The 25214-nt window shown below is 38.6% G+C and overlaps 2 protein-coding genes across 2 annotated transcripts in view; one reads left to right on the forward strand and one right to left on the reverse strand.

The window, feature by feature from the left end:
- Positions 1–769: 769 nt before the first annotated feature.
- Positions 770–18515, reverse strand: TMEM263 (transmembrane protein 263). The gene is made up of 3 exons (XM_021091567.2): positions 18318–18515; positions 7832–7901; positions 770–3679 (listed from the first exon to the last, which is right to left on the reverse strand). Exons 2-3 carry the CDS (start codon positions 7893–7895, stop codon positions 3393–3395), a joined length of 351 nt encoding a protein of 116 aa, XP_020947226.1. The 5' UTR covers positions 7896–7901; positions 18318–18515; the 3' UTR covers positions 770–3392.
- LOC102157854 (uncharacterized) overlaps positions 17753–25214 on the forward strand; it is a 94693-nt gene continuing 87231 nt past the window's right edge. The window contains exons 1-3 of the mRNA XM_084957827.1: positions 17753–17873; positions 18243–19373; positions 23168–23286. Of these exons, the coding sequence (XP_084813953.1) occupies positions 17753–17873; positions 18243–18934 (813 nt within the window). The 3' untranslated portion in view covers positions 18935–19373; positions 23168–23286. The remainder of the gene's footprint in view (positions 17874–18242; positions 19374–23167; positions 23287–25214) is intronic.

Raw genomic sequence — 25214 nt, forward strand, 5'->3', positions numbered from 1 at the left:
CTGCCTTGCTGCATATGTGCATAGGCCAGCAGCTGTACCCTAGCCAGGGAATTTCCATATGCCACAAGTTTGGCCCTAAAAAGCAAAAAATAAAAACTAAAAAAAAGGAAATGAGGTCTTAATGTAATAAATCATTTAAAAAAAAGACTAATCATTGAGTGGTCCCCTTTGTTTCTGGACATAAGCTGGAGAGGATGTGATTTACACTAATTCTGAAGTGACATGGGAAATTCAACTAACATTGAAAGTTAGCATGTTCCATATTTTTTTAACAAGGAATAAAGATACTTTCCTCACACTGACTGAATCAGAGAATGTGTGGACCGTGCCAGGCAGGCAAGTAGGTGCCTAGTAAATATCAATTTCTGCCTTCCTCTGATTGGTTCCCATCCCTATGAGTCCTTTCTGGCTAGTAAGAGATCTGAGTTGGTTCCACAGCTGTTCATGAAGACAGAGGAAAGGGTACCCCTTTGTAATTCCTCTATCAGTTCCTAAATTTTAGAATGCCCAAGAATCACCCACCCAGGTGGTTAAATTGCAGTTCTGCGGCCCACCCTGCAGAGATTCAGCAAGCTGGGGTAAAACCTAGAAATCTTAATTTTATTTTATTGGAGTTGTTAAAAGTATATTTGCATTTCATTGTTGTGTTGGCATTAAAATTCATATTCGGAGATGATTTGTCATGTTTGTACATTAGTTATCAAAAAGGTTTAAAAACTGACTACAGTACTTTCTGAACTGCTATGTAACTAAAATTTTAAGACTACCCTGTTTTAAAATTTTCTTTATTTCCTTAGATCTTTATGCAACAGTTCATCTTATGCAGATCATGGTGCTTTATTAACAAATTCATGTATTCCTTTCCCATTCCTTTAATACAAAAAAAATTTATTCAATCATCAGTTACTTTCATCTGACATTTCACTAAGTATAGTTTTCATAATGTCAACGTTATTCTATCAGTCATTCAAGTGGGTCACGTAAGTTTATCCTCCTTGTGCCAAACACCCACTTGAAGGATATGAATAAAAGATGTCTCCAGGTGAATACAACAACCTTAGTTTCTTGAACTAGTACTGTTTAACAGATCAAACTGCTAGTCTATGAAAATAAGCTGGAAAGGACCCAAGGGTACAGCTGTACATATCATCAAATGGCAAGTTCATTTCAACAAGAACCTCAATAACTAACTGTCCATTTGCATAAATTCTCTGCTATCATTGCAAAAGCCTCTCCTGAACAAAGTTATAGTTTAAAATTTAAAACAAACTTTATGAGATAAATTGTACCAGGTGGCTTTTCTGTAGCAAAAATTATTACAACCATTTTTCCTCAAGCAATTTTAAAGACAAGCATAGTTGAAAATAAATATTGCAATCATACAGTAAACTAACATCTATATTTAGAAACTCAGTTACAAAGCACAGCAGAGCCTATGACTATGTAAGATAATTTAGAAATACAAACTAGCAATGAAGCAATAATTTCTTTCAAATAGCAGGAAACAAATTCTCCAATACCATTATTTAGCTCATTAGTCAGTGTTCTTCATTAATTTTGGAGTTTAAAATCCCCTTTGTTAATTACGACATTTGACCAGATATACCAACAAATATACCTTAAATTGTGCTGGATGAAATAAATGACCATTTACTTTCTAATTAATTTAGCTCCCTCATGACGTTTCAGTTTTGTATATGGTAGAAATGCTTAAAATGTTCAAAAACCTTTGTAGACCTACTTAAACCCCTGCTGGTACCTATGAAAGCTTTTATAAGTTAAGCTTTGTTCTTATCCATTTGATCCACATTATTAAGGTAAAACTCTTCATGGTTTGCAAATAAACATTTAAGCTTTGAGTGCTGGAGTGATCTGTTTTAAGTTCTCAGGAATGCTGTTAACTTACTTACTCCAGAGCATCACCTCCTTTCCTCCTCTTGATCATTTAAAAAAAAAAAAAAGTATGCATAATGGAGGCAAATTTCCAGACTTAAGTATTAAAAAATTAGGATTTTTTTCAGGCTTGGAGAAATGCCAATCTATATATATGCCACTTTTGTAATTTTTATGAAACTTAACATGAAACAAAAAAAGATGAATTCCAGCTAAGCCACATTCTTTGAGAATGAATGAGACATGATGAGATGTTAAGACACGACACACTTATCATCCACAACCAAAATATTCAAGTCCCCGCCTGAAGGTGATTTAGGAAATGGTACAATGTCTACAGTTGCTTTAAAGGACTGTTTGTTAGATAAAATATTTTAAAAGCCTGTCACCATCGAAAGCACTTAGATAAATTTTACATTCAAAACTAATGTATAGAGCCCATCCATTCAGTTTAAAAGTCAGCCCCACATGTTTGTAGTTGCTTTTACTGTGTTTTTTAAAAGGAAGTACTGCTAATAATTTGAGCCATCCTTGAGACAAAAACAGGTATGACAAATTCTTTTTATATCTTGGATGCTACAGGTAATTTTTAAGAACTTAAAATTATGTTTCCTCCTCACCATGAAACTGTTCCAACATAGCTTCTGACCAGCAAAGAAATGTTCCTTAGGCACTGTGAGGTTTATTACTGATGGAGCATGAACCAAAGCTGAAGCATACAATTTGGTTACAACTACTGACACTTAACAAGCACTATCTTATCTGCTAAGAGCAAGAGATTCCTTTAACCCACTACTCCTGAGATTCTTGAGGGAAAAATAATTTCACAAACAACTTTTGAAAGAATCCTGACAACTGCACATATTTAGGGTATTAGAAATGATGTTTTCTTTTGTAAGGCATCAATGATTAAATTAATATAATGCATATCTAACAAAAGATGGTTAATACTCATAAAACCATGAATCTCTCTTTTAAACTGTTCTAATTCCTGCTACTTTTACCATCTTAAATAAGAAAAGAATGCCTCTTGGTCTAATCAACTATGGTTATTTAAAAAACTAAGACATCTGAAACTATTAGGCACATCAAAGGTACAGTTTATGTAGTTCAAGGTTCCCTTCTTAAGGGGCAAATGAGTTACCTGGCACATTATACATATGGAACTGTAAAGATCATTCACTAAATTCAACTTTCACATTTTTAGTTAAACTGAAAGACATGTCGTAAATATTCAAATATACCATATTTTCAGTTACAACTGAATAACTGTAACATTTTACCAGATAAAAAGCTGGAATTTGAGTGTGAGAAACCTTCATACACTGTGCTAGTATTGGTCTCTTCTTTTTCGACAAAAGCCAGTCAGTCATCAATACTTTCAACACAGCAGTTAGAAGATAAACGTCCAAAACAGGTGACTTGGTTGTAGTCCATAATTTAGCAATTCAATGCCACTGGCATCATAATGCTGTGGAGAGCAAGTATATCTCCATATTTTAGTCAGATTTGTCTTTCTTCTTTCCTGTTAAGGGCACTTTGTTTACAACAGCAGACCCAACAGCTGTAACACCTCCAGCCACAGCAGACACACCCCCTTTCACGAGCCCTATTCCCATGGAAGGCACAGTTGTAACAGCTGTTTTGGTCACCTCCAGACTCTTTCCACCAATCCAAGCCACACCACCAATGGTGGCACCAACAGCTCCCTTTGTAACACTGAAGATACCCCCAGTCACACGAGACAGCATGCCTGGTTGCTGCTGTGGGTGATCTTTCATTGAACCTAACAAGAGAAAATATCATAAGACAGTCAGTATATTAAGTTAAAAGAAAAGTACAAATCATTAAGTAACCTAAGACTTCCTGACAATCAGATTGTTTTGGTAAGGTCAACCACATAAATGCAAATCTGATCAAGGCACGAAAAGCTCTTCCCTTAAGGGTATAGTGGTACACATTTTTAAAACATCTTGGTCCAAGTCATAGATGCTAAGTCTTAGTATCTATGAGAAAAAAATGCTTTAGAGACCAGACAAATTCCATAAAACAAGGCTATTTTAAAAGTTTGGTTTTTTTAAATGATTTTTATTTTCTCCATTATAGTTGGTTAACAGTATTGTCAACTTTCTGCTGTACAGCAGTGACCCAGTCAAACATACATGTATACATGCTTTTTCTCACATTATCCTCTGTCAGGCTCCATCACATGTGACTAAACATAGTTCCCAGTGCTATACAGCAGGATCTTATTGCTTAAAATGTTTCTTTGATTTACAGTTTTGTTGCTGTTAATAAAAAATATATCCTAAAAGGAGCATAAAAAATTAAAAGATAGGAGTTCCCTGGTGGCTCAGTGGGTTAAAGATTTGGCATTGTCCCGCAGCGGCTCAATCCCTGGCCCAGGAATTTCTATATGCCACAGGCACAGCCAAAAAATTTTTAAAAAATAAAAGGATAAATACATTTAGCCTTTATTTCCTTGACAGAATTCAACCAATCATTACTGAAACTACCTTCTTCATCAAAAGCAGTGGTTCTCAAGATATGACCTGGAACCCCTGAGTACCCCCAAGACCATTTCAGAGATAGAAACAGCTTTCATAATAATTCTAATCTAATGTGTCACTTGTCTTTTCACTTTCATTTTGTCACCAGTCACAACTTAATTTTCCTGAAGCTAAATGATGTGTAGTAAATGCAACAGACCAAACACAGCAGTCTGTGAGATTCTAGTTCTTTTCTATTAATACAAACATTAAAGAAATTTGCAAAAATTTTAAATCATTGTTACTTTGTTCACATTGTTTTGTTTTGGAAAATAGTTGCTTTTCAAAAAATATGTTAATCATGCTAATATGTAATGAAATTTGAATTTATTTAATGACTAAAATACTTAATTTCTGTTTTTATTGTTAATATGGCAAATAATCAACAAAGACACAAGCTCTCTAGAGACTTCAGTTTTTGAAAGTAGAAAGAATGCTGACACCAAACGATTTGAGAACTACTAACTTAAATATATTTAGATTTTTACTCTATGTGCTCCTTAATAACCTGTTTAAAGAACTAATGTTTATATGTAAAAATAGGAAAATTGTCACCACTTAAAATTGTGTTACCTACATAAAATCTTTTCTACAATGTGAAGAAACTAGAACTATGGTTAATACTTTCATTACCTCAGTGATTTTTATAAAAGATAGTATCTAGTGTATTAAAAAAAAAAAACTCTTCAAATACTCCCAGAAAATGTAACAATATGAAAAATTCAGATTTGTCATAAGTTTGTTCTCTTTGGTTTGTTTAATAGAGTCACTTAAATTGGTATGTCATCCCTAACTACAGCATAAAATGATTAGCAGAAGATTTCAAAAAAATTTACTTCTGCCAGCCTCAAACACATACGGCTCTTTTCTCCTTCATAATCTAATGCCATAGACAGCAAATAACATGTAAGCAATGGTGTTTTTATTTTTTTAAACATCATGAAAAATATTTGGTAACTAAACAACTAAGGCTATACTCACTTAAAAAGGTATATAACGTCACAAAAAAAAAAGGTAAATTCTTGGGTATGAGGGCCCAACTAAAACCACCAAAGTTACTAAGTCCTTGCAGAATGTGATTATCAGAGAAGATAACATTGGGAAACCAACAGTATTTGAAAGAGAAAAAAATTCTGAAAATTGAGTTTTTTAAAACACACAAGGTACAAGTATACCTTGAGTAAGATTTTCTTTTCAAGATTTCACATCTTAACACAAGAAGGAAAATCTCACCGACTAGTCAAAATAGCTCATTGATAAAGATACAGCAATGGCTAAATTTATAAAACCAGCTTTTTAATTGAAACTATTAACTGAGTAGGCACAGTTAATATAAATTTTTAAATAGCCAAAATAAAAGACTTAAGGCATAATCATTTGAATATGCTAATTTTAAAATTATGATGGAAAGGATTACATAAGTGGTGATTCTTTTGTAATCAAGATTAGTAACATTAGGGGAAAACAGGGACAATCCTGATATGAGGATAAAAATGATAAATACCTCATTGGTATTATCCTGCTAGGCCATATTTGGTGTACATGCATTTAATGAAGATAATTCTTCTTAGTCAAATTAGATAAATAATTAATGCTTTTGATCACTTTAATTACAGTGTACTTTTTTTAACTACCTCTTTATTTATTTTTTAATTTTTTTGGCCACATCTATGGCATGTGGAAGTTCCCAGGCCAGGAACTGAACTCATGTAAGAGCAGTGACCTGAGGTACTGCAGTGACAATGCCAGATCCTTAACCTGCCAAACCACAAGGGAACTCCCATAGTGTACTCTTAATTACCACCTTTTAAATTAAGCACTTTGCAGACTACTTTTGTTTAGCAGGCTGCCACATCAAGACATTCCTGAGGCTGTTCTCCTTGACAGTCATACTCCTGGATGGCCTTTATCCCTTTCCTGACTACTTTCTCACAAGTGTTATATTAACTTCCTCATCACGCCCCAACTCATCTTTTCAAAACTCTAGTTCTAGTCCTAAAAAACAAAAAGCAAAAACAAAACCCGGCTAATTACTTTCTGTATACAGTCAGGACATTCAGGTATGCACTGATTTCTGAAGTAAAGGTAAGAATAAAATTATTCTTGATGTCACAATTTCCAAACTAAAAGATGAGTTAATCAGACCCTAAAACCGTGTATTGGAGTTCCCGTCATGGCTCAGTGGTTAACGAATCCAACTAGGAACCATGAGGTTGCGGGTTCGATTCCTGGCCTCACTCAGTGTGTTAAGGATCCACTGTTGCTGTGAGCTGTGGTGTAGGTTGCAGATGTGGCTCGGATCCAGCATTGCTGTGGCTCTGGCATGGGCTGGTGGCTATAGCTCTGATTAGACACCTAGCCTGGGAACCTCCATGTGCCACGAATGCAGCCCTAGAAAAGACAAAAAAAAAGACCAGGTATTAACAAAGGGAGAAAGGGCTGCCTGTTATAATGTAATGAATAATAGGAGTTCAACAACACATCTTAGGTGCCTCCTGAGTTGAGTTTTTGTATGCATGATATCAAAACTAAACCCAGTCTGGGAGTTCCTGTTTTGGCTCAGCGGTTAATGAACCCGACTAGCATCCATGAGGATGTGGGTTCAATCCCTGGCCTCACTCAGTGGGTTGAGGATCTGGCATTGCCATGACCTCTGGTGTAGATCACAGATGCGGCTTGGATCCACGGTGCTGTGGCTGTGGCATAGGCCGGCAGCTACAGCTTCAATTAGACCCCTAGGCTGGGAACCTCCATATGCTTCAGGTGCGGCCCTAGAAAGACAAAAATACAAAAAAAAAAAAAAAAAAAAAAATTTAATCTAGTCTATCCTTCCTCTGCACCCCACCTGACTCTTTACAAATGAAAGGATACTCTTACTTGTGAAATGGTCTTAAAAGGATAAAAGAGTAACAAAAGCATCTTCTACAATAAAATAGTTATATTGTATCCCCATTCACCAATAACTTTTTTTATTAAAGGCTAAAAATATTTACCTGTAATTATTTTTGAAACACATTCACTGACAAGCCAGTGTATAACTTTAATAAAAAAAATAATCAGGGAGTTCCCGTTGTGGCGCAGTGGTTAACAAATCCGACTAGGAACCATAAGGTTGCGGGTTCGATCCCTGGCCTTGTTCAGTGGGTTAAGGATCCGGCGTTGCCGTGAGCTGTGGTGTAGGTTGCAGACTCGGCTCGGATCCTGCGTTGCTGTGGCTCTGGCATAGGCTGGCAGCTACAGCTCCGATTAGACCCCTAGCCTGGGAACCTCCATATGCCGTGAGAGCGGCCCAAGAAATGGCAAAAAAAAAGACCAAAAAAAAAAAAAAAATCAGAACTTAATTCACTAGGATATTTTTTCCATTCTTAGTGTTACAGACGCATATTTACCTTCTGGTGGTTCATCACTAAGGTATGATGGGATTTCTTGTTGATTTTTATCTGCCTGATTCATGATTTCCTAAAAAAAAAAAACCACAAATATTTCATTACAACTTCAATATGTAAGACTACCTCTTATCATATACTCAATTAAGACCCAACTTTATTCAGGGAGTTCCCGTCATGGCTCAGTGGTTAATGAACTTGACTAGTCTCCATGAAGACTCGGGTTCCATCCCTGGCCCTGCTCAAAGGGTTAAGGACACAAAGTTGCCTTGTGTGGTATAGGTCAAGGATGTGGCTCAGATCCCATGTTGCTGTGGATCTGGTGTAGGCTGGCAGCTGCAGCTCTGATTCGATCCCTAGCCTGGGAACCTCCATATGCCATAGATACAGCCCTGAAAAGACAAAAATACCAAAAAGAAAAAAAAAAATACTTTTAATTACACCAGTGGAGGGAGTTCCTGTTGTGGCTCAGTAGTAATGAACCCGACTAGTATCCATGAAGACATAGTCTCAATCCCCAGCCATGCATAGTGGATTAAGGATCTGGCGTTGCTATGACCTGTGGTGTAGACAGGCAGCTGTAGCTCTGATTGGACCCCTAGCCTGGGACCTTCCATATGCTGCTAGTGCGACCCTAAAAAGACAAAAAAAAAAAAAGTTAGTTGGAAAGTGGGAGTTAGCAGACAAAAATTTTAAGTGCTTCCTCCTACAGAATACCAGTTAACTGTAATTTATTTCACAACAGACTTAAGAGAAAAACCTATGCTACAAACTAAAATACATATTCTATCTAAAAATGTTCTAAAAAACATGGCATTCTTTCCTAGAAAGATGACAGGACAAATCTAAATTACTAAGAGAAGGATTGTGATTACTTTCTTATTGTTATTTTTAGAGCCCTTATAAATAGAACTAGCAAAAGAATTCAAAATCTACCATGAAAAAAAATACATATATATTATGATTACATCTAAGTACAAGTAATAAAGTAGGCTAGGAAATAAACTATGTTGGAATGAAAAAAAAGTAACTTTTCCAAACTTCCTTTGCTATCTTAAAATATTTGCTTTTATATTCACTTGACTAAGATTAAAACAAGTCAAGATTGGTCTAAAAGCTTTCTTGCTTGGCCAGAAACTAGGCTTGTGATCCCAGCAGTCAACTAAGTATATCCTAGTCATAAAACCATGGAGCCTAACTTATTCTATCTGTACATATACAAAAGAGATTTAAAAGAATATTGTAAAGTCTTGCTTCTGCAACAATACAAATGAATCTTGAGGACCTTATTCTAAGTGAAATAATTCAGACAGAGAAAGCCAAATACTATATAATCTCACCTCTTTGTGGAATCTAGAAAAGCCCAACTCAGAAAGGTGGTTGCATGGGGCTGTGGGCATGGGGTGGGAGAAGCAAACATTGGTCAAAGGGTACAGACTTTCAGATAAAAGAGGAATAAATCCTGAAGATCTGATGTACAGGATGGTGACTACAGTTAATAATACTGTATTGTATACTTGAAAGTTGCTAAGAGTAGATCTTAAAATGTCCTCACCATAACAACAAAGGTAATTTTATGAGCTGAAGGATGTGTTAACCTTACTCTCATAAACATTTTGCAATATAAATGTGTATCAAAACCATCACATTATACACTATAAACTTACACAATGTTTTACGTCAATTATATCTCAACAAAGCTGGGGAAAAAAGAACACTGTGAAAACTAACAATATACTTCTATATCTTCTATATATTGATTAATTAACAAATTATTAATTGAGTATCTATTTGGGGTCATGTTTTGGGTGCACGGGATATAACTAATCAATACAGACCCAAAAATCTCTGCTATCATGAACATCCCATGTTGTCTAGTGGGAAGACAATAATATACAAAGAATATACTGTATGTCAGACAGTATTAAATGGTAAGTAGGAAAAAGGATGGAAGGGGGGGCGAGGATGTGATATTTTAAACAGGAGCCTGTGAAGGCCTCAGTGTGGTGAGATACAAGATATTTGGGTCAGCAGTCCTCAGGGCAGAAAAGACAGTAACAACAAAGATCTTAAGGTAGGAGCTTACAACGAGCAAGAAGGAACAGCCAGAAAAATGTGCCAGGGGCCGCAGCAAAGGGCAGTAGGAGAAGAGGTCAAAGAACAAGGTCTCGATGGCATAGCCTTTACAGCCCATGGTGCCAGTTACCTTTTAACTCTGAGATGGGAAGCCAGTGGAAGGCACTGACTAGAGGGGTGATGTATGCTGATTTAGACTTTTAAAGGACCATTACGGCTCCGTGGGGAGAACAAGCAATCAGAAAGCAAAAACAGAGATAGAAAGACCTATTACAAGACAACATCATGTTTTCAAGGTTCTTAAGTATTGCAGTTTATCAGAACTAATTTTAAGTGGTCAGAGGGTCAGGGAAGTTCCCCTTTCCTTTATGTGTCCTACTGCTTTTAAGCACCAGATGATCAGATAAAAATCCATTCATATTTCCATCTATATTTCAATAATCCAAGCAAAAAACACTGGTGGCAAATGAGGGTGGTACAGGCAGTAGTGAGAAGTGGGATTTTTCAAAGGTAATTTAACTTTGTGTAATTCAAGTTGAAATGCCTTTAAAACCTATAAGACAGGACTTCACTATACCCTACAGTGTCCAGTGGCACATGTTCTGTGCTTAAATATTTTTTTAGTTGCTCTAGTGAAAACCGTGATTCAGACCATTGATCAAAAGCACCTAATCTTATGCTGATCTGGTTTGTGAATTTAGCATAGCATCCCATATTCGCTTAAGATTTAAAAAGTAACAGTAAAGATATGTAATCTCTGACAAAAACAAACCAAAAAACCTGAAAGAATATCAGCTGATTCATTACAGGGAGGAGTTCCTAACTGATATGCCTTAATTTTAAAACTCCCTTAAATCAGAAAGTTCAATTTATTTTCATTCATACTTATATTTATTTTATTTATCATTATGGTAAGATCATGAGAAACTACACAGCATAGTGTTTAAAGTTCTGGGATCAGAGAGGCTGAGTTTGAATCCCAACTTGACTATGAACTATATAGCTGAGGATAAAAAAATCTTCATGAGATCCTTGCTGTTCAGGCCCTGGGAGTTCCCATTATGGCTCAGCAGGTTATGAACCCAACTAGTATCCATGAGGATGCAGGTTCGATCCCTGACCTTGCTCAGTGGGTTAAGTATCCCATGTCGCTGTGAGCTGTGGTATAGGTCACAGATGCGGCTCAGATCCTGCATTGCTGTGGCTGTGGTGTAGGGCTGGCAGCTGCAGCTCCAATTCAACCCCTAGCCTGGAAGCTTCCATATGCTGCAGGTTTGGCTCTAAAAAAGCAAAAAAAAAAAAAGTTCTAGCCCTAACTCTTATAAGAATCCTATTTTACAACTCAAAACAAAACATGCAGAAACTTCTGGCAAAACTGCCAGGAGTGTGTGTCTCTTCCCAAGGAATGACCATTTTGGAGCCACTTTTCTTCTCCACTGGACTGATAATTCCAAAAGGAAAGATACTTTGTCTAGCTTATTCATCACTGTGTTCCCAGTGTCTGTATTCCAAGAGATCACCTAGCTGATCAACTACTCAAGAGATGTCACAATACAGACACATGGGAGATTACATACACATACACCTCTTACATATTTAGCTGGAGTTTTAAAATGGGCATGATGATAACTGCATACCTTTCTGTATCTATCCCACAAATCCTTACCAAGTCTTAACTTCTCCTAAAACAGAAATCCCTTTTTAAAGAAACTTAATTTTTTCCACGTCTTGTAATTTTTTTAAAAAGACCATCATTTTAACAGATGAGAGCTGCTTTATACTATGATAGCATAAAAGACATATGCAAATTCATCTAAATTTATTCTCCTGTCAGTAGGCAATGAGGAGCCATCAGCTAACACTGTCAGATCTGCATTTTAAGAAGCTAACTGAATCAAGATCAGAGGGAAGGACAGAGAGACTAAATACAATAAGTGGCTACCTTAGATGTCCAATGAGATGGAATAACAGTCTGAATGCTGCCATTTCCTGAGGAAATATTTGGGCCTCTATTTTTACATTCCAATCAAATCATTGGTAAACTCTGTTACCTAAATAAATCCAGAATACAACTACTACTCATCATCTCTACTGCTGCCACTTTTGACTAAGCCATCATAATCTCTTACTTGGACTCCTACAAAATCTCCTGACTGGCCTCCAACCTTCCACCTTTGTTCTCCCTTCAGTCTAGCCATATCATACTCTGCTTATAATCCTCCAAGTGTTTCCTCTTTTGCTCAGAATAAAATTCAGAGTCCTTCCCTTTGCCTTTGAGAGCCCAGTATCTTATTAATACTCTGATATCGTCTCCCACAATTCTGCCTCTTGCTCACTCCAGCCTGACAACATGTGCTCATCTGCTGAAAGCTTGGCACTCTTCCACTCCTTTCCCTATCACTCATCTAGCACTGCTCTATTTTCATTGTTCTTATTGTCACTTGACAGATACATACTGTGTATGTGTGTTTACTTTGTGTCTCTCCCAACTAGAAGTATGCTCTGTTGGAACAAAGCTTAGTTTTGTCATTGATCCATTCTCAGAGTCTTATTCAATACCTTATGCGGACACTCAAATACTTGAATTTTTTCCTTTTCTTTATTTTTTTCTTTTGGCCATGCCTGCAGCATATGGAAGTTCCTAGGCCAGGGATCAAACCCACGCCACATCAGCAATATGAGCCACTGCAATGACAATGCCAGATCCTTAACCCAATAAGTCACATGGGAACTCCTTCAACTTTTTATATGAAGTAGAATATAACTTGAATATTAATGTGAGATAAAATGAGAATATAGAATGTAAAACTTTAGAGTGCACAACTAAATAGAAATGATGAGGGGACAGGACAGGAGAAACAAGTTCTGAGAGAAGATGGACATTTTAAAGAATGTTTATTTTATTGTGGTAAGAACACTTAACATAAGGTCTCCCCTCTGACAAATAAATGTACATTATTATTGTTGACTATAGGTTTAGGACTTGTTAAAGGACTTGTTTTTAAACAGCTATCTGAGATGCCTTCAGGGCATCCACAGAGATGCTTTGCAGGCAACTGGATTTAAAGGGCCTGAAACTCAGGATGATGTATGAGTTAGAGTTAAGGTCCTGAGAATGGTTTGAAGCGACAGCTGAAGCTGCAGGGTGTGGGTGATATGATCAAAGAAAAGAGCAGTAAGAGAGTAGGCTGATAAGATTTTTTGGACTGTCCTATTTAAAAGGTGAGTAAAAGAGAAGCCTGCAAAAATAATCAAATGAGTACACCCTCAGGAAGGCAAGATGATGATTTTATAAGCTTCCTAAAGATACACATGATGCAGACATTAATTTATGAAGATCAGGAGTTCCCATCATGGCACAGTGGAAATGAATCCAATTAGGAACCATGAGCTTGCAGGTTCAATCCCTGGCCTTGCTCAGTGGGTTACGGATCTGGCGTTGCCATGAGCTGTGGTGTAGGTCACAAACGCAGCTTGGATCTGGCGTTGCTGTGGCTGTGGTGTAGGCTGGCAGCTGCAGCTCCGATTCGACCCCTATCCTAGGAACTTCCATATGCCCCAGTTTGGCCCTAAAAAGAAAAAAAGTGTACATATATATATGAGAAAAAACCCACATCCTCATGGATACTAGTCGGGTTCATTACCACTGAGCCACGACGGGAACTCCAACACATTTTTTTTTAACTACACATAAAAAGATGGAAAGTAAATATATGAAAGTGATAACAAAGACTGCCACTAGGGGGTGGAAATACATGTATGAGAGAGAAATGGATATATATCGATAAATAAATATATACATTTAATATCCATATTTTAATTTTATATCATAAAACGTACTGTTTTTGAAATTAAAGAAAAATAGATATTTTTAAATCTTAGAAATCAGTGATATTCATAAGGGATATTTTTAAAAATGATGCAGTTCATCTGTCTAGAGTTATTGTAGGTTTTTAATCATCAAATCAAGTTGATCACCTAAAAAATAATGTTCTTGAATCACTAAATGCTGATCTGAAGAAAATGACAACAGAATTTTATTCACGGTTATGTTTCTCCACCTTCCCCTACCCTGTTCACACCTCCCAAGTCCTCCACTTTCATTGCAATTTTCCCTGGCTTGCAATTTGAAAATTTCATTAATATTCCCCATTTTTTTTAGGACATGTTTTGGCTGTAAACTGACACACTGTATTTGTGGAATAAGTGGGATGAAAAATATCATTTGTATTCACATTAACTTTAAGCATCACAAGATGCATACTAATTATGGTCTAAATTTTTGGTTTAAAAAAAATTAAAGCTAGATTTGTGCTCTTCAAATGTACCTCTTTAAGAATAGGCAGAGGTATGCCAGGGGCTTCAAGAACCACAGGAGAGACATGATGCATGACTTCTACTACACAGTAATTTAAAATAGTTTTATTCTTGTTTTTTGGCCACACCCATGGCATGTGGAAGTTTCTGGGCCAGGGATCAAACCTGCACCACAGTAGTGATCAGAGCCACCATAGTGACACCACCAGGTCCTTAATCTGCTATGTAACAAGGGAACTCCTGCTTTTAAATATACACTAATCAAAAAGTTAAATGAAAAGTGCTTGGGAATTTTTTAAGATACTAGACTTTTAAAAAATTTCATTCTTGCCTGCAGCTTTTTTAGTCTCAGATTTACCAGCTCTTCCTTCCCTGCCCAACCACACTACCACCTCCCCTATGAGTGTACTCTGCTCTTAAATTAGGAATATTTTTGGTAGAAGAGTCTGAAATGTAGGAATCTCAATACTATTATACAAAAACACAGGTACATTTACCAATAGTTACATACAGACCTATCAATAAACGATAAAACAGAAAATCTGGAGCTGAGCCAGCCAGAAGCCTGACTACCTAAACCAGAACTTGGCTTTGAAAACCTTATGAGGCCACAGAGATTATTATTATTTTTTCTCTGGTGTGTGTATGTATATATTTTAACGTTTAAGTTTCTTATACATCATGCATATTAACAGCAAGTATGTAGTATTAAAATTCCTACAGAACTCCTAGGGTAATAAAAATTGTGTAAAAGCTCTAAGTATATGGAATATATTTTTCTGAATCCCTAATAAAGATGCCAAGTCACTTGATAAAGGTATTTTTGCTAAAATCCTTAACTATCTGCAATGCCATCTATACTTTTTACTCACATAAACCATTCCCAACCTCTACATGCATATATGTGCCAAACTTTTAGTGATATTACCTCTTTATGGATATTGTCACTTTATCATTAGAAATATTTTTTATGTTTCCACCCTGTTCATTATCATCACATTTTTTTCTCTACTGGGAACTGTGACGACAAATACACCTCTAATCTCCAAAACTGAAGAGGTAAAATTTAAAGTATACATGTGAAGACAAATAATTGACAGTAAGAGTTTTAAAAGGACTATTAAAAAATGTTAGCCTTATAAAACAGTATTAAATTCTACACAAACCATCTGCCCTAGACTCATTGAGCCATTTGTTCAACATATATTTGGATTCCAGCTATGTGCCAGGCACCCTGCTAGGCACAAAAGGCTACAGTGTGATCACACACACACAAACACACACACACACACACACAGGACTACTCTAAGCCAGAGTTTACAATCCAGGAGGGATATACTTTTCCTGCACTTTATCAATTTAGTTTCATTCATAAGCCAAAAAAAAAAAAAAAAAAAGTATAGGAACTCATAATGCACACAAATTTCTACTAAAAAAATACTTTTCTAAGGAAGGCAATAAAGACAAAAAACAGCCATTAGATCAGGATAAATAATTTAACTTATTCTATGGACATAAATCAGTTTTACCATTTGGTCCTGACATACGAACAAACTAAAGTACCAACTAAAACTAGTCATAAATGTTTTTTTAAGACATTGTGAAGTGTGAAAGACTTCTTTTCTATAGACTGCAATATATCAGCAGTTCCTTTAAGCATTTCAGGCTAAGGAGAAATAAGTCTTGTCCTGTACAATAGTATCATAGATATAGCATCTGGCAAATACATTGAGCAAGGATTTAAAACAACACTATTCCCCAAAGGATAATTTCCTCTAATAATAGAAATAAGTAAACAAATGCCTCTGTGGACCCCCTTCTTAAAAAAAAAAAAAAAAAGGCAAGAAAAGAAAACAAATGAATCAATGTTGTTTGTGGATATCTGTAACATTTTTTATATAAAGTTTTCACTGATCGTAAAAACAAAATCTGAAAACAGTACTCAAGTGTGCCTATGGCTCAACAACCCTCTGTGTACCAAGGGAAGTTAAAGAGCACTAACACACTGTCTGTGAAGCCTAACCACAAAATACAGTGCACAACAGTTTTTCTTCAAAGCCACTTCAAAAATTTCTTATTAAACAGTAAGTGCCAATTTCCTTATAAGAAAAAGACTGTAAATGAATTAGCTAAATTGTTCTACACATTCTATATATAGGGACTCCGCCACATCCTCATTCCCATGTTTTAGTTTCTTTGCTAAATAACTACGAGGAGTTTCAAAAATGTATTTATACAGAGCTTTAACTCACACACATCAACAGTGTATATTAAAACACCAACTTACTATTTTTAGGCTTCTCTACTTAACCAACTATACTGAACAGGCTGCTTTTAAAAATGGCCCCTGCCCATTAAATCAACAACACGTAAACTACAAGAAATGCACTGAATCTAGCAGGGAAATAAAGTAATCTGCCAGTAAAACCTATAAATGACCATCTCCTGACAAGTAACGACTGACACTATCAAATGGCAATTTTTAAGTGTAGCCCTTAAATGGAACATCAAGCAGAATTACAGTAAGCTATCAAACCAGTACACCAGTCATTTTCACTAAATTATTCCTCATTAGTTCAACAGCTATCTGTGTCCCTACTACAGGTCAGACACTGTGTTAGGCACTGAGGTTTACACTGTGTTAGGCACTGAGGTTTCAGCCTGAACAAGTATGTAAAGGCCTACTCTGAGGGTGTTTATATATAATGCAGTAAGATACCTTCAGAAAGAGGAAAAACAGCAAATACTCAATGACTGAAACAAAGGCAAAGACATTCCTGGACTTTTAAAAAATGGACCTCACACGGTAACTTTTCTAACGATGTTCTCTACATATGGGCATATTTTTATTGAACCTGTTTTCCAGTACACGTTATAACAAAAACTAAAGAAATGAAAGTGGAAAAAAATCAAAACAGGATGCATAAGGGTTTATTCAAGGTTACTTCCCTCTTTCTTTAAAAAAAGCAGACGTGGACACGTACACACACATATATACCTGTTGATGGAATGATATCAATACTCTTGGGAAGCCCTTTAGAGCACCCACGCCAGTGCAAGTTTTACATAGGTTAAACAATAGCAAATAATCGCACACAGTAAATTAAGTATTTTCATTTAGAATCAGCACAAGTGCTCACAAGGACATAATAAATCAAACTCTCCTCTTTCTCTAGGTGTTTCGAAACCTTTCCCAGTGGCCCCTTCTCAACCCCCACGGATCCCTTTGGGCACTAGCAAGTACTTTTTTTTTTCTTCTTCTTCTTTACCAGAGGGAGTGACGTGGCAGGAGAAGCAGAAAATGACCCTGGAGGAGCCCTGGCTAGGGCTGAGCTCAGCACCTCCTCCCTCCGCTCCACGTTGGACACCCAGCACACCCGCACTCCCACAGGGTTCCAGAATTCCTATTCTAACATACAAGAGGAGATCTGTTTAGGAAAGAGGATCTGATTGGAAGTAGGAACCTGGGGACCAGACTTGAGAATGCGTGTGTATATAGCAGACACGAATTTTATTTAGACTCAGAAGGCAATGACGGCACTGATGGGTGCTCCAGCAGCCCCCGGTGCCATCAGCGTCTCTCTCCATTGCTACATTTTCAAGTTTAGGTTATGCACGGAGGGGGCGGGTAGGGCTACCTGTGAAGAACACGGTGAATGCCCACTGGGGACCTGAACCCAAGAGAATGATTTATCAACAGGTTAGGAGTTAGCAGGGAGGGGAAGCCCAGCACCCAGGCCCTGTGCCACATTCCTCTCATCTCCCAGGCTGCTGACGCCCTCCCACCCCCATTCCCCCAACCCGACACCCCAGGAGCTAAGAAGTCAGGCAGATGCTTCCAAGAAGGGTCGCAATCTCAAACCACCGAGGAGGAAAAGACCCGTAAGAGGGGGCAACCGTGCCAACGAACCTCCACCCGCCCCCAACATCGTCTCGCCCCTCCCCCTTCCCCGCTCAGTCCCCCCAAAAGGCCCAACTCCCAGCAGCCAGGCCCAGAGAATGAGGCGGTGAGGTGCTGAAGAGCTAACGGAAAAAGGCAACAGAGAGGAGGAAAAGAAGCCGAGACGGCGCCCTCTACCCTTCCAGCCTGACTTACCGCCGGGTCGGGGGCCGACGCCGGGGCCGGGCGAAAAGACCGGGCAGCACCGAGGAGGGCTGAGGCGGCCTGAGCGGCTGGCACAGCCTGGGTCAACTGCGAGCTCCGGAGACGCCTCCTCTGGCTGTGGAACCAGAACACTCGGTTGGCGACGGCGGCCTCTGGCTGCGGACGTGGCGCCGGACGCGACCCGCCCCCTCCACCGCCTCCTCAGTTCCCGCCTCCTCCCGCGGCTCGCGATCCGACGCGCAAGCGCACACGAAGCCCCTCCCGCGCCCACCCGGCACACGCCCACCCGTTTCTCGAACTGCCCAGCCCTCCCAGCAGCCCCCAGACAGTCGCCTCCCGAGGTGCGCACGCGCGACACCCCCCCCCCCCCCTTGCTCCCAGGCCAAGCTCCCGCCCCTTCGCCCGCTAGGTGCCACCGCGAGAACCCAGGGCCGGCCTGCGAGCGCGCCTCCGCCTGGGGCCTCCCGCCCCCTTTCCTCCTCGGTCCAATCAGATCGGGCGAGGGGCTCAGAGCCCCGGGCATGCGTAGGCTGAGGCGCTGCGGCCCGCAAGCGCTGGAGCCGCCTGCTTCTCGGACTCTGGCTTTAGTTGCTAGTAACGGTCGCTAGGGATTCAGAACGTTGGCCCGAAGGAACATGGGACGGTCGCCAGCCGGGACTTCTCTGCGCCTTTCAGTTTGGGGCTCTCGACGTGCCTTTACTGCCCAGGTGACAGGGGTGACCAGAGAGGACTTGCTCTATTATTATTATTATTAAGTCTCTTCTGCCCTAGACCTGAGGTTCTTAAAAGGAAGAACTCCTGTGATCAGTCGTCGTCACCCACCGCTCTCGCAGTGCTGAGGGCTCGCCAGGGGCCCACTCTCTTCAGTTGGCTGAAGAGAGTGGGTGCTTAGGAGCCAAGAGGAGGGAGTTGGAAACCTGGAATTAGGAATCCTGGCTTCGCGCCCCTCCCTCGCCACCTGCCGCCTAGCGTGGTGCATCTTCAGGTCTCCCCATCTAGGCTGAGGCTCTGCTTGCGGTTCTGGAAGGTGGTGAGAAGAGTGCAGCGGTAAGAGGATATTGTCAGGCCCTGAACCCATTGTGAGGTGAGGCATCTCACCTCACGGCTTGGTGGTTGCGAGGACTGAACGAGATAAGTGGTGAAAAGGCTGCTAAACTAGAGAAGGGGTATCTATTCATTTTCCACACCTTTAAAATGAAGATTACAGTAAGTCCATCATAGATAGGTTTTTCTAGAGAATCAAAAGAAATGATGGATGTGAAAGGGCTTTATAAACTGAATTCCTATATGTGTATGTAAGTGTCAGGTCTTCCTTCACAGATTGATTAGCAAGACAAAACACGCTTGTCTTAGTATGTTTGATAACTAATAAGGTCACACAATTTTTTTTTCAAATGCAAAATAATCAGTTTGGTGCAACTGAGTAATAACTGTTGGCAAGGCTCAGAAAAGGACGTGCTAACCAAGGAAAGCATCCTGGAAGAAGCTTACATTGAGCCAGGTCTTGAATGGAATGGCCTAAATATGGTTTATGGTTTCTGCCTAGTCATTGATTTATCAAAGCAGCAACTCATATCTTCTTAGACCATTGTTCTGAGACTATCAAGATATTTTAGTTTTCCAGAAGTTAAAGGAGAGATGCAAAAATCTTGTCACTTTAAAATATGATCTGAATTGTTAGCAGGATCTATGGATTGTTGTGTCTACTCAACATGTGAAAGAGGTACATAACAACTCTATTTTCCTGTTATCACAGCAACCACTTAAAATGTGATCTTTCCAATGTGAATGCTAGGCAAAATTATGAGGTGCACGATTACACAGTTTCTTGTTCCCCTTCCACTTCTTTCTCTCTGCAGGAGAGTTTAATCCTTAATATATAAATGACTAGTAAAACTGTAGCCACTCCTGGGAGATTTTACATTTTTGCTTTTATTGAAGTTGTAATCCACAATGGGTTGAAACCATCTCAAACCAACCAGGATGTAAAGCAGTTCTTTGGGCGAGGTTTTGAGTTCACCTGAATCTTCTGAAACTTCAAGTATAGGTAGTTATATATTTCTTATAAGTCTGACAGCATTCATTTCTTACTGTTTCAGTTTTCTTACCTGTAAAAGTGAATAGCACCACTCAATGTTCACCCACCCCTAGATCTAAAATGAAACTAAGTGTCTTGATGGATTGGCTTCTACAGAAGGATGCTATCTTGATATGGGATACGCTTTTATAGCAGAAAGAGCCTCAAGGAAGTCAGGCCATGTTTGTTTTATAGGCTGAATGTGCTGAGTTCTTGAGTCCCATTCTGTGAAATCCCATCTTAGATTATAAAAATGAAACGTATTTCTGAAAGATTGTATCATGTCAAAATAATGAGACCTTCATGCCTTTCAGCAGTAACTTCCTTTTAATAAAACAAATTCTTTTTTTCTGCCCTTTTTCAGCAGCACCAGCAGCATATGGAAGTTCCTGGGCCAGGGATCAAATCCTAGCCTCAACTAGTATCTACACCACAGCTTCAGCAGCACCAGATCCTTAACCACTGCTCAGAGCCAGGGATCAAACCCGCACTGCCACAGAGACAATGCCAGATTATTAACCCACTGTCGCACAGTGAGAACTCCGATAAATGATAATTATCTTTGTTTTTTTGGCCATGCCCTCAGCATGTGGAAGTTTCTGGGCCAGGGGCGGAACCAGAGCCACAGCAGTGAAAAATTACAAGATCCTTAATGGCTAGACCACTTTTTTTTTTTTTTTTTTTTTTTTTTTTTTTCGGGCCATACCTGTGGCCTGTGGAAATTTCCAGGCTGGGGTAGAATCGCAGATATAGCAGCCAGCCTACACAGCCACAGCAACTCCAGATTCAAACCATATCTGCAGCCTACACCACAGCTGAAGGCAATGCCAGATCCTTAACCCACTGAGCAAAGCCAGGGATTGAACCTGCATCCTCATGGATAGTAGTCGGATTTGTTACCCCTGAGCCATGACAGGAACTTCCATGCTAGACCACTCAAACAGTTTCTTAATACCACTTATATCAATTTTCCAATTTCTTAAATGGCTGACTTTTCCTGTAGTTAATTACACACAGAGCCTTTTTCATTATTGAAAAACTAAAGAAATTGGATGTGATATTATATGTTTGACAAGGTAGGGTAGTTCAAAAGTAAGGGCCAGTAGGAAGCAGGGTGAAAACCAGAAACATGAAAACAAGAAATAAATTGTTTACAGGCTCATAGTACATCGAAGTTAAAAGGAATCCAAATTTAACTTTCACAAGAATCTTCCTCCTAGCATATGCATAATAATCATAATTTTTGTCAACCTCTCAGTGTTTTCTGTGTAAACTCATTTAAATGACAGATCACTTGGTATAAGGTTCCACACATTTTCCTATTTTCAACATGTTTTTACAGATATCATGTATTATCCTGGAATTTTGAAATGAGCTGGCTACTTATATTCAGATTTCCACTGAATGTAAAATATTTTGCTTTTCTGTTCTCACTTTCTTACTACTCTGACTTTCCTGGCACAATTACCTGGACTATTCTTGGTTTTCCTTTTGCTGCCCCAATCCTTAATATTTTTTGTGATGTAATAATGATAACTTAAGATTTACTTGATGTTAGTTTTAACATGTGAAGGCAAGAACTATTGTTACCCCCATATTCATGTGAAGAAGCCGAGGCATAGAGAAGTTAGATAATTTACCCAAGGGCCTACCGCTAGTGAAAAGCACATCTTGGAATCAAGCACATTTTTTTTCTAACTGTAGGGCCTAAATTCTTAACCACTATATTCTGAGACAGAGAAAAGCAGTCCTGGACATCAAGTGACTGGTCTGTTGCTGTCAGCTAGGTCTTGGTATTGCTAGGAGCTAGCCTGCCACAGCTTGGCTTTGGTGCCTTCTGTTGAATATAAACTGTTTCAGAGAATATCACCTTCAGAAAGGGTTACTTCATGATGGATCAGAACAAAAATAAGGTTATTACATAATCATGTCTCAACATAGACAAAAACAAACTTTATGTAAGTCACCAAGTGGAATACACAAACTGAAAATATCAAACCAATGTGAGCAGCCATTGCTTCTTAACCATTTGTAGATTTATCCTCATTCTAGTCTTCCTTCTTTCTACATAAGATTTATTAATTTACCCGACTGTAGAACTAACCTTGCTGCCTGACAGCATCCAATTCAGATCAAAGTCCTTTAAGTCACCAAACAACCCAAATCTTAACATAAGTTCTTTCTAACACCCTCTTACTGAGATGCCGTATGGTTCCCCATAGTGTGTGTGCTCCCTTGCTGCAATGAGTAATTAGCTTAACTTGTTCAACCACAGGTGTGTTCCTGGTGATCTTTGGGTAGAGAGCAATGAAATTTCTTTCTGAACTGTCCTATACCATGCATGTTTATGGAATAGTGGAACATACTAGTTAGCCATTTCTCATGAGTGAAAAACGTAGGGAACTACCCTCCCATCTCCAGCCATAGGACTGCCATACCATATCTAGAGAGTTACTTTCTTTTTTATAGATTTTTACATAAATTCTCTGTTAAATAGAACCTTATCAAAAGATAGTGAAAAGAAACAAATGATGCTGGACATCATTTTGCAAGGAAAAAAACTTCTGTCAACCCCTATCTTGTACTGTGTGCAAAATAGCTAAAATAGACCATAAATATAAATGTAAAGTTATAAAAAAATTTTTAGAAGAAACATAGAAAATCTTTGTCATCTCTGGCTAGGAAAAAAATGTCTTGGATAAACTCCCAAAGCAAAATCCATAAAAAATTTTTTTTTTACTTTATAAAAACTTATGTTCTGTAGATGAGACTGTTCAGAAAATGGAAGGACAAGCAACAAACTGGGAGAAAATATTTGCAAAAATACATATCTGATAAATGACTGTATCCAGACTCTATGAAGAACCACAACTTGATAAGAAGGTAAGTAAACTAGTTTTTTAAACATCAGCCTAACTGAATGATCACAAGAAATAATGCTCAGCATCATTAGTCATTAGAGAAGTGCATATCACAGTTACAATAAAGTGTCACTACTTGGTTTAAAAATAATTCCAGGAGTTCCCATTGTGGCTCAGTGGTAACAAACCTGACTAGTATCCATGAGTATGTGAGTTCTATCCTTGATGATATATTAAGCATCTCTGAGACTGTCAGAACTGGGAAAATATAATCGCATTTCAAAAATTGATTTACAGCTTTCAGGAACATATTTATTTAGCAAATGAGATTCCTATACTGTACTGTAAAGATAAGGGCTTTGAGAGCAAAACCAGACAATTGTGGTAAGCAAGTAGGTAAAAATATAAGAGCAACTTGAGCATCTTCAAAATTGGGTTATAATTTCTGAAATTATCATGAAGCACTGCCCTTTAGGAGCATAAATGGATGCTCTGCTTTAGACCTAGGTAAAAGGAAGACGATAGGAAATAAACTCGGATGATTTAAATGTTCAGATACATTTTGTAACCCCTGTCACCTTATCCTTAAGGAGTTTACACTGGAAAAAGACATGCATATTAAGCATTTATATATCATTAAAGGATCATATAAGTAAACGCCAAAATAAGGGGTCAGAAAATCAGAACTGAATGAATAGATGTAGGCTTCAGAGAGCTCCTGGGATAGGAAGTGGGGAGGAAGTTATTTTTTAGATAAGTATAAAGTACCTACTTTAAAAAGGATTTGAGCTGGATACTTAGAAATAGGCTGACTAGAATGAGTACTGTTTTCCACCTATGTCTAGTATAGGTGTTAGCCCCATGGAGAGGCCTAGTGAAAAAGAAGCTTGTTCACCTTGGGGCAAATCACCCAAAATGATAGTATAGCTCACCTGACATAAGCCTTTTCAATGGTAAAGAGTTAAATTGGGATTAGTGAAGATGGGCAAGGTGGAGCTTTAAAAAAATACCCAGTCAGGAGTTCCTGTCGTGGCTCAGCAGAAACGAATCTGACTGGCATCCATGAGGACGCAGGTTCGGTCCCTGGCCTCGCTCAGTGGGCTGGGGATCCAGCGCTGGTGTGAGCTATGGTGTAGGTCACAGATGCGGCTTGGATCCCACGTTGCTGTAGCTGTGGCGTAGGCCAGTGACTACAGCTCCAATTGGATCTCTAGCCTGGGAACTTCCATAGGCTGGGAGTGCAGCCCCCCCAAAAAACAGACAAAAAAATACCAAGTCGAACCCAAAGTTGAGCCATAGGGTATTTACTGTCATGTGAAACAGTCAGATTGAAAGAACATGGATGTTACTTTTCATGTGACCCCAAACAATATGGCTTGTCTGGGATTTGTGTGAACTATAGTATGAGAGCCTCTCAGTCTAGTCTGTATTTGGGAACAGTTGCCCACCTATGTTTTAAGCAACGCTGTACATCTGAGGGCTCTGATCCCTCATTTATAAGTGAAGAAAAAGCCTGATGATATCTAGCATCTTAAATCAGGTCCTCTGTAACTAGGATAGGTGGACTTCTCCTCATGTGAAACAATGATATCAAACAATATACAGGGCAAATGAGTTCTAGGAGGGGAAAACCTGTTTTAAACAGGTTTAAAATGTTTAAAACTTACCTTTTATACCCATATTAAATGGGAGGGAAATAACCACAAATCTTTCACCAAAGTGTAAAGGAGCCAACATTAATCACTTCCTAGATCTAAAACTGCCAAGCTAAAATTTGTCATCAGTGACTGTTTGACCTACTTTTCTTCCATTCTTACATGGAGTCTAATCATTTATTTGCCAAGAGATTAATTAGTTCTCAGAGCCTCCGTGCTAGTTAATAGTCCCAAAATAGACCGCTAGTCCCACTGCCCATTGCTTCTTAGGAGGACTGATTATAGGAGTGACAGA

The sequence above is a fragment of the Sus scrofa genome, chromosome 5 (genome assembly GCF_054392235.1).
Source record: "Sus scrofa isolate SSC_HxYL_T2T_F1_AM1 chromosome 5, Sscrofa_HxYL_maternal_Yorkshire_Landrace_v2.0, whole genome shotgun sequence".
Lineage (NCBI taxonomy): Eukaryota > Metazoa > Chordata > Mammalia > Artiodactyla > Suidae > Sus > Sus scrofa.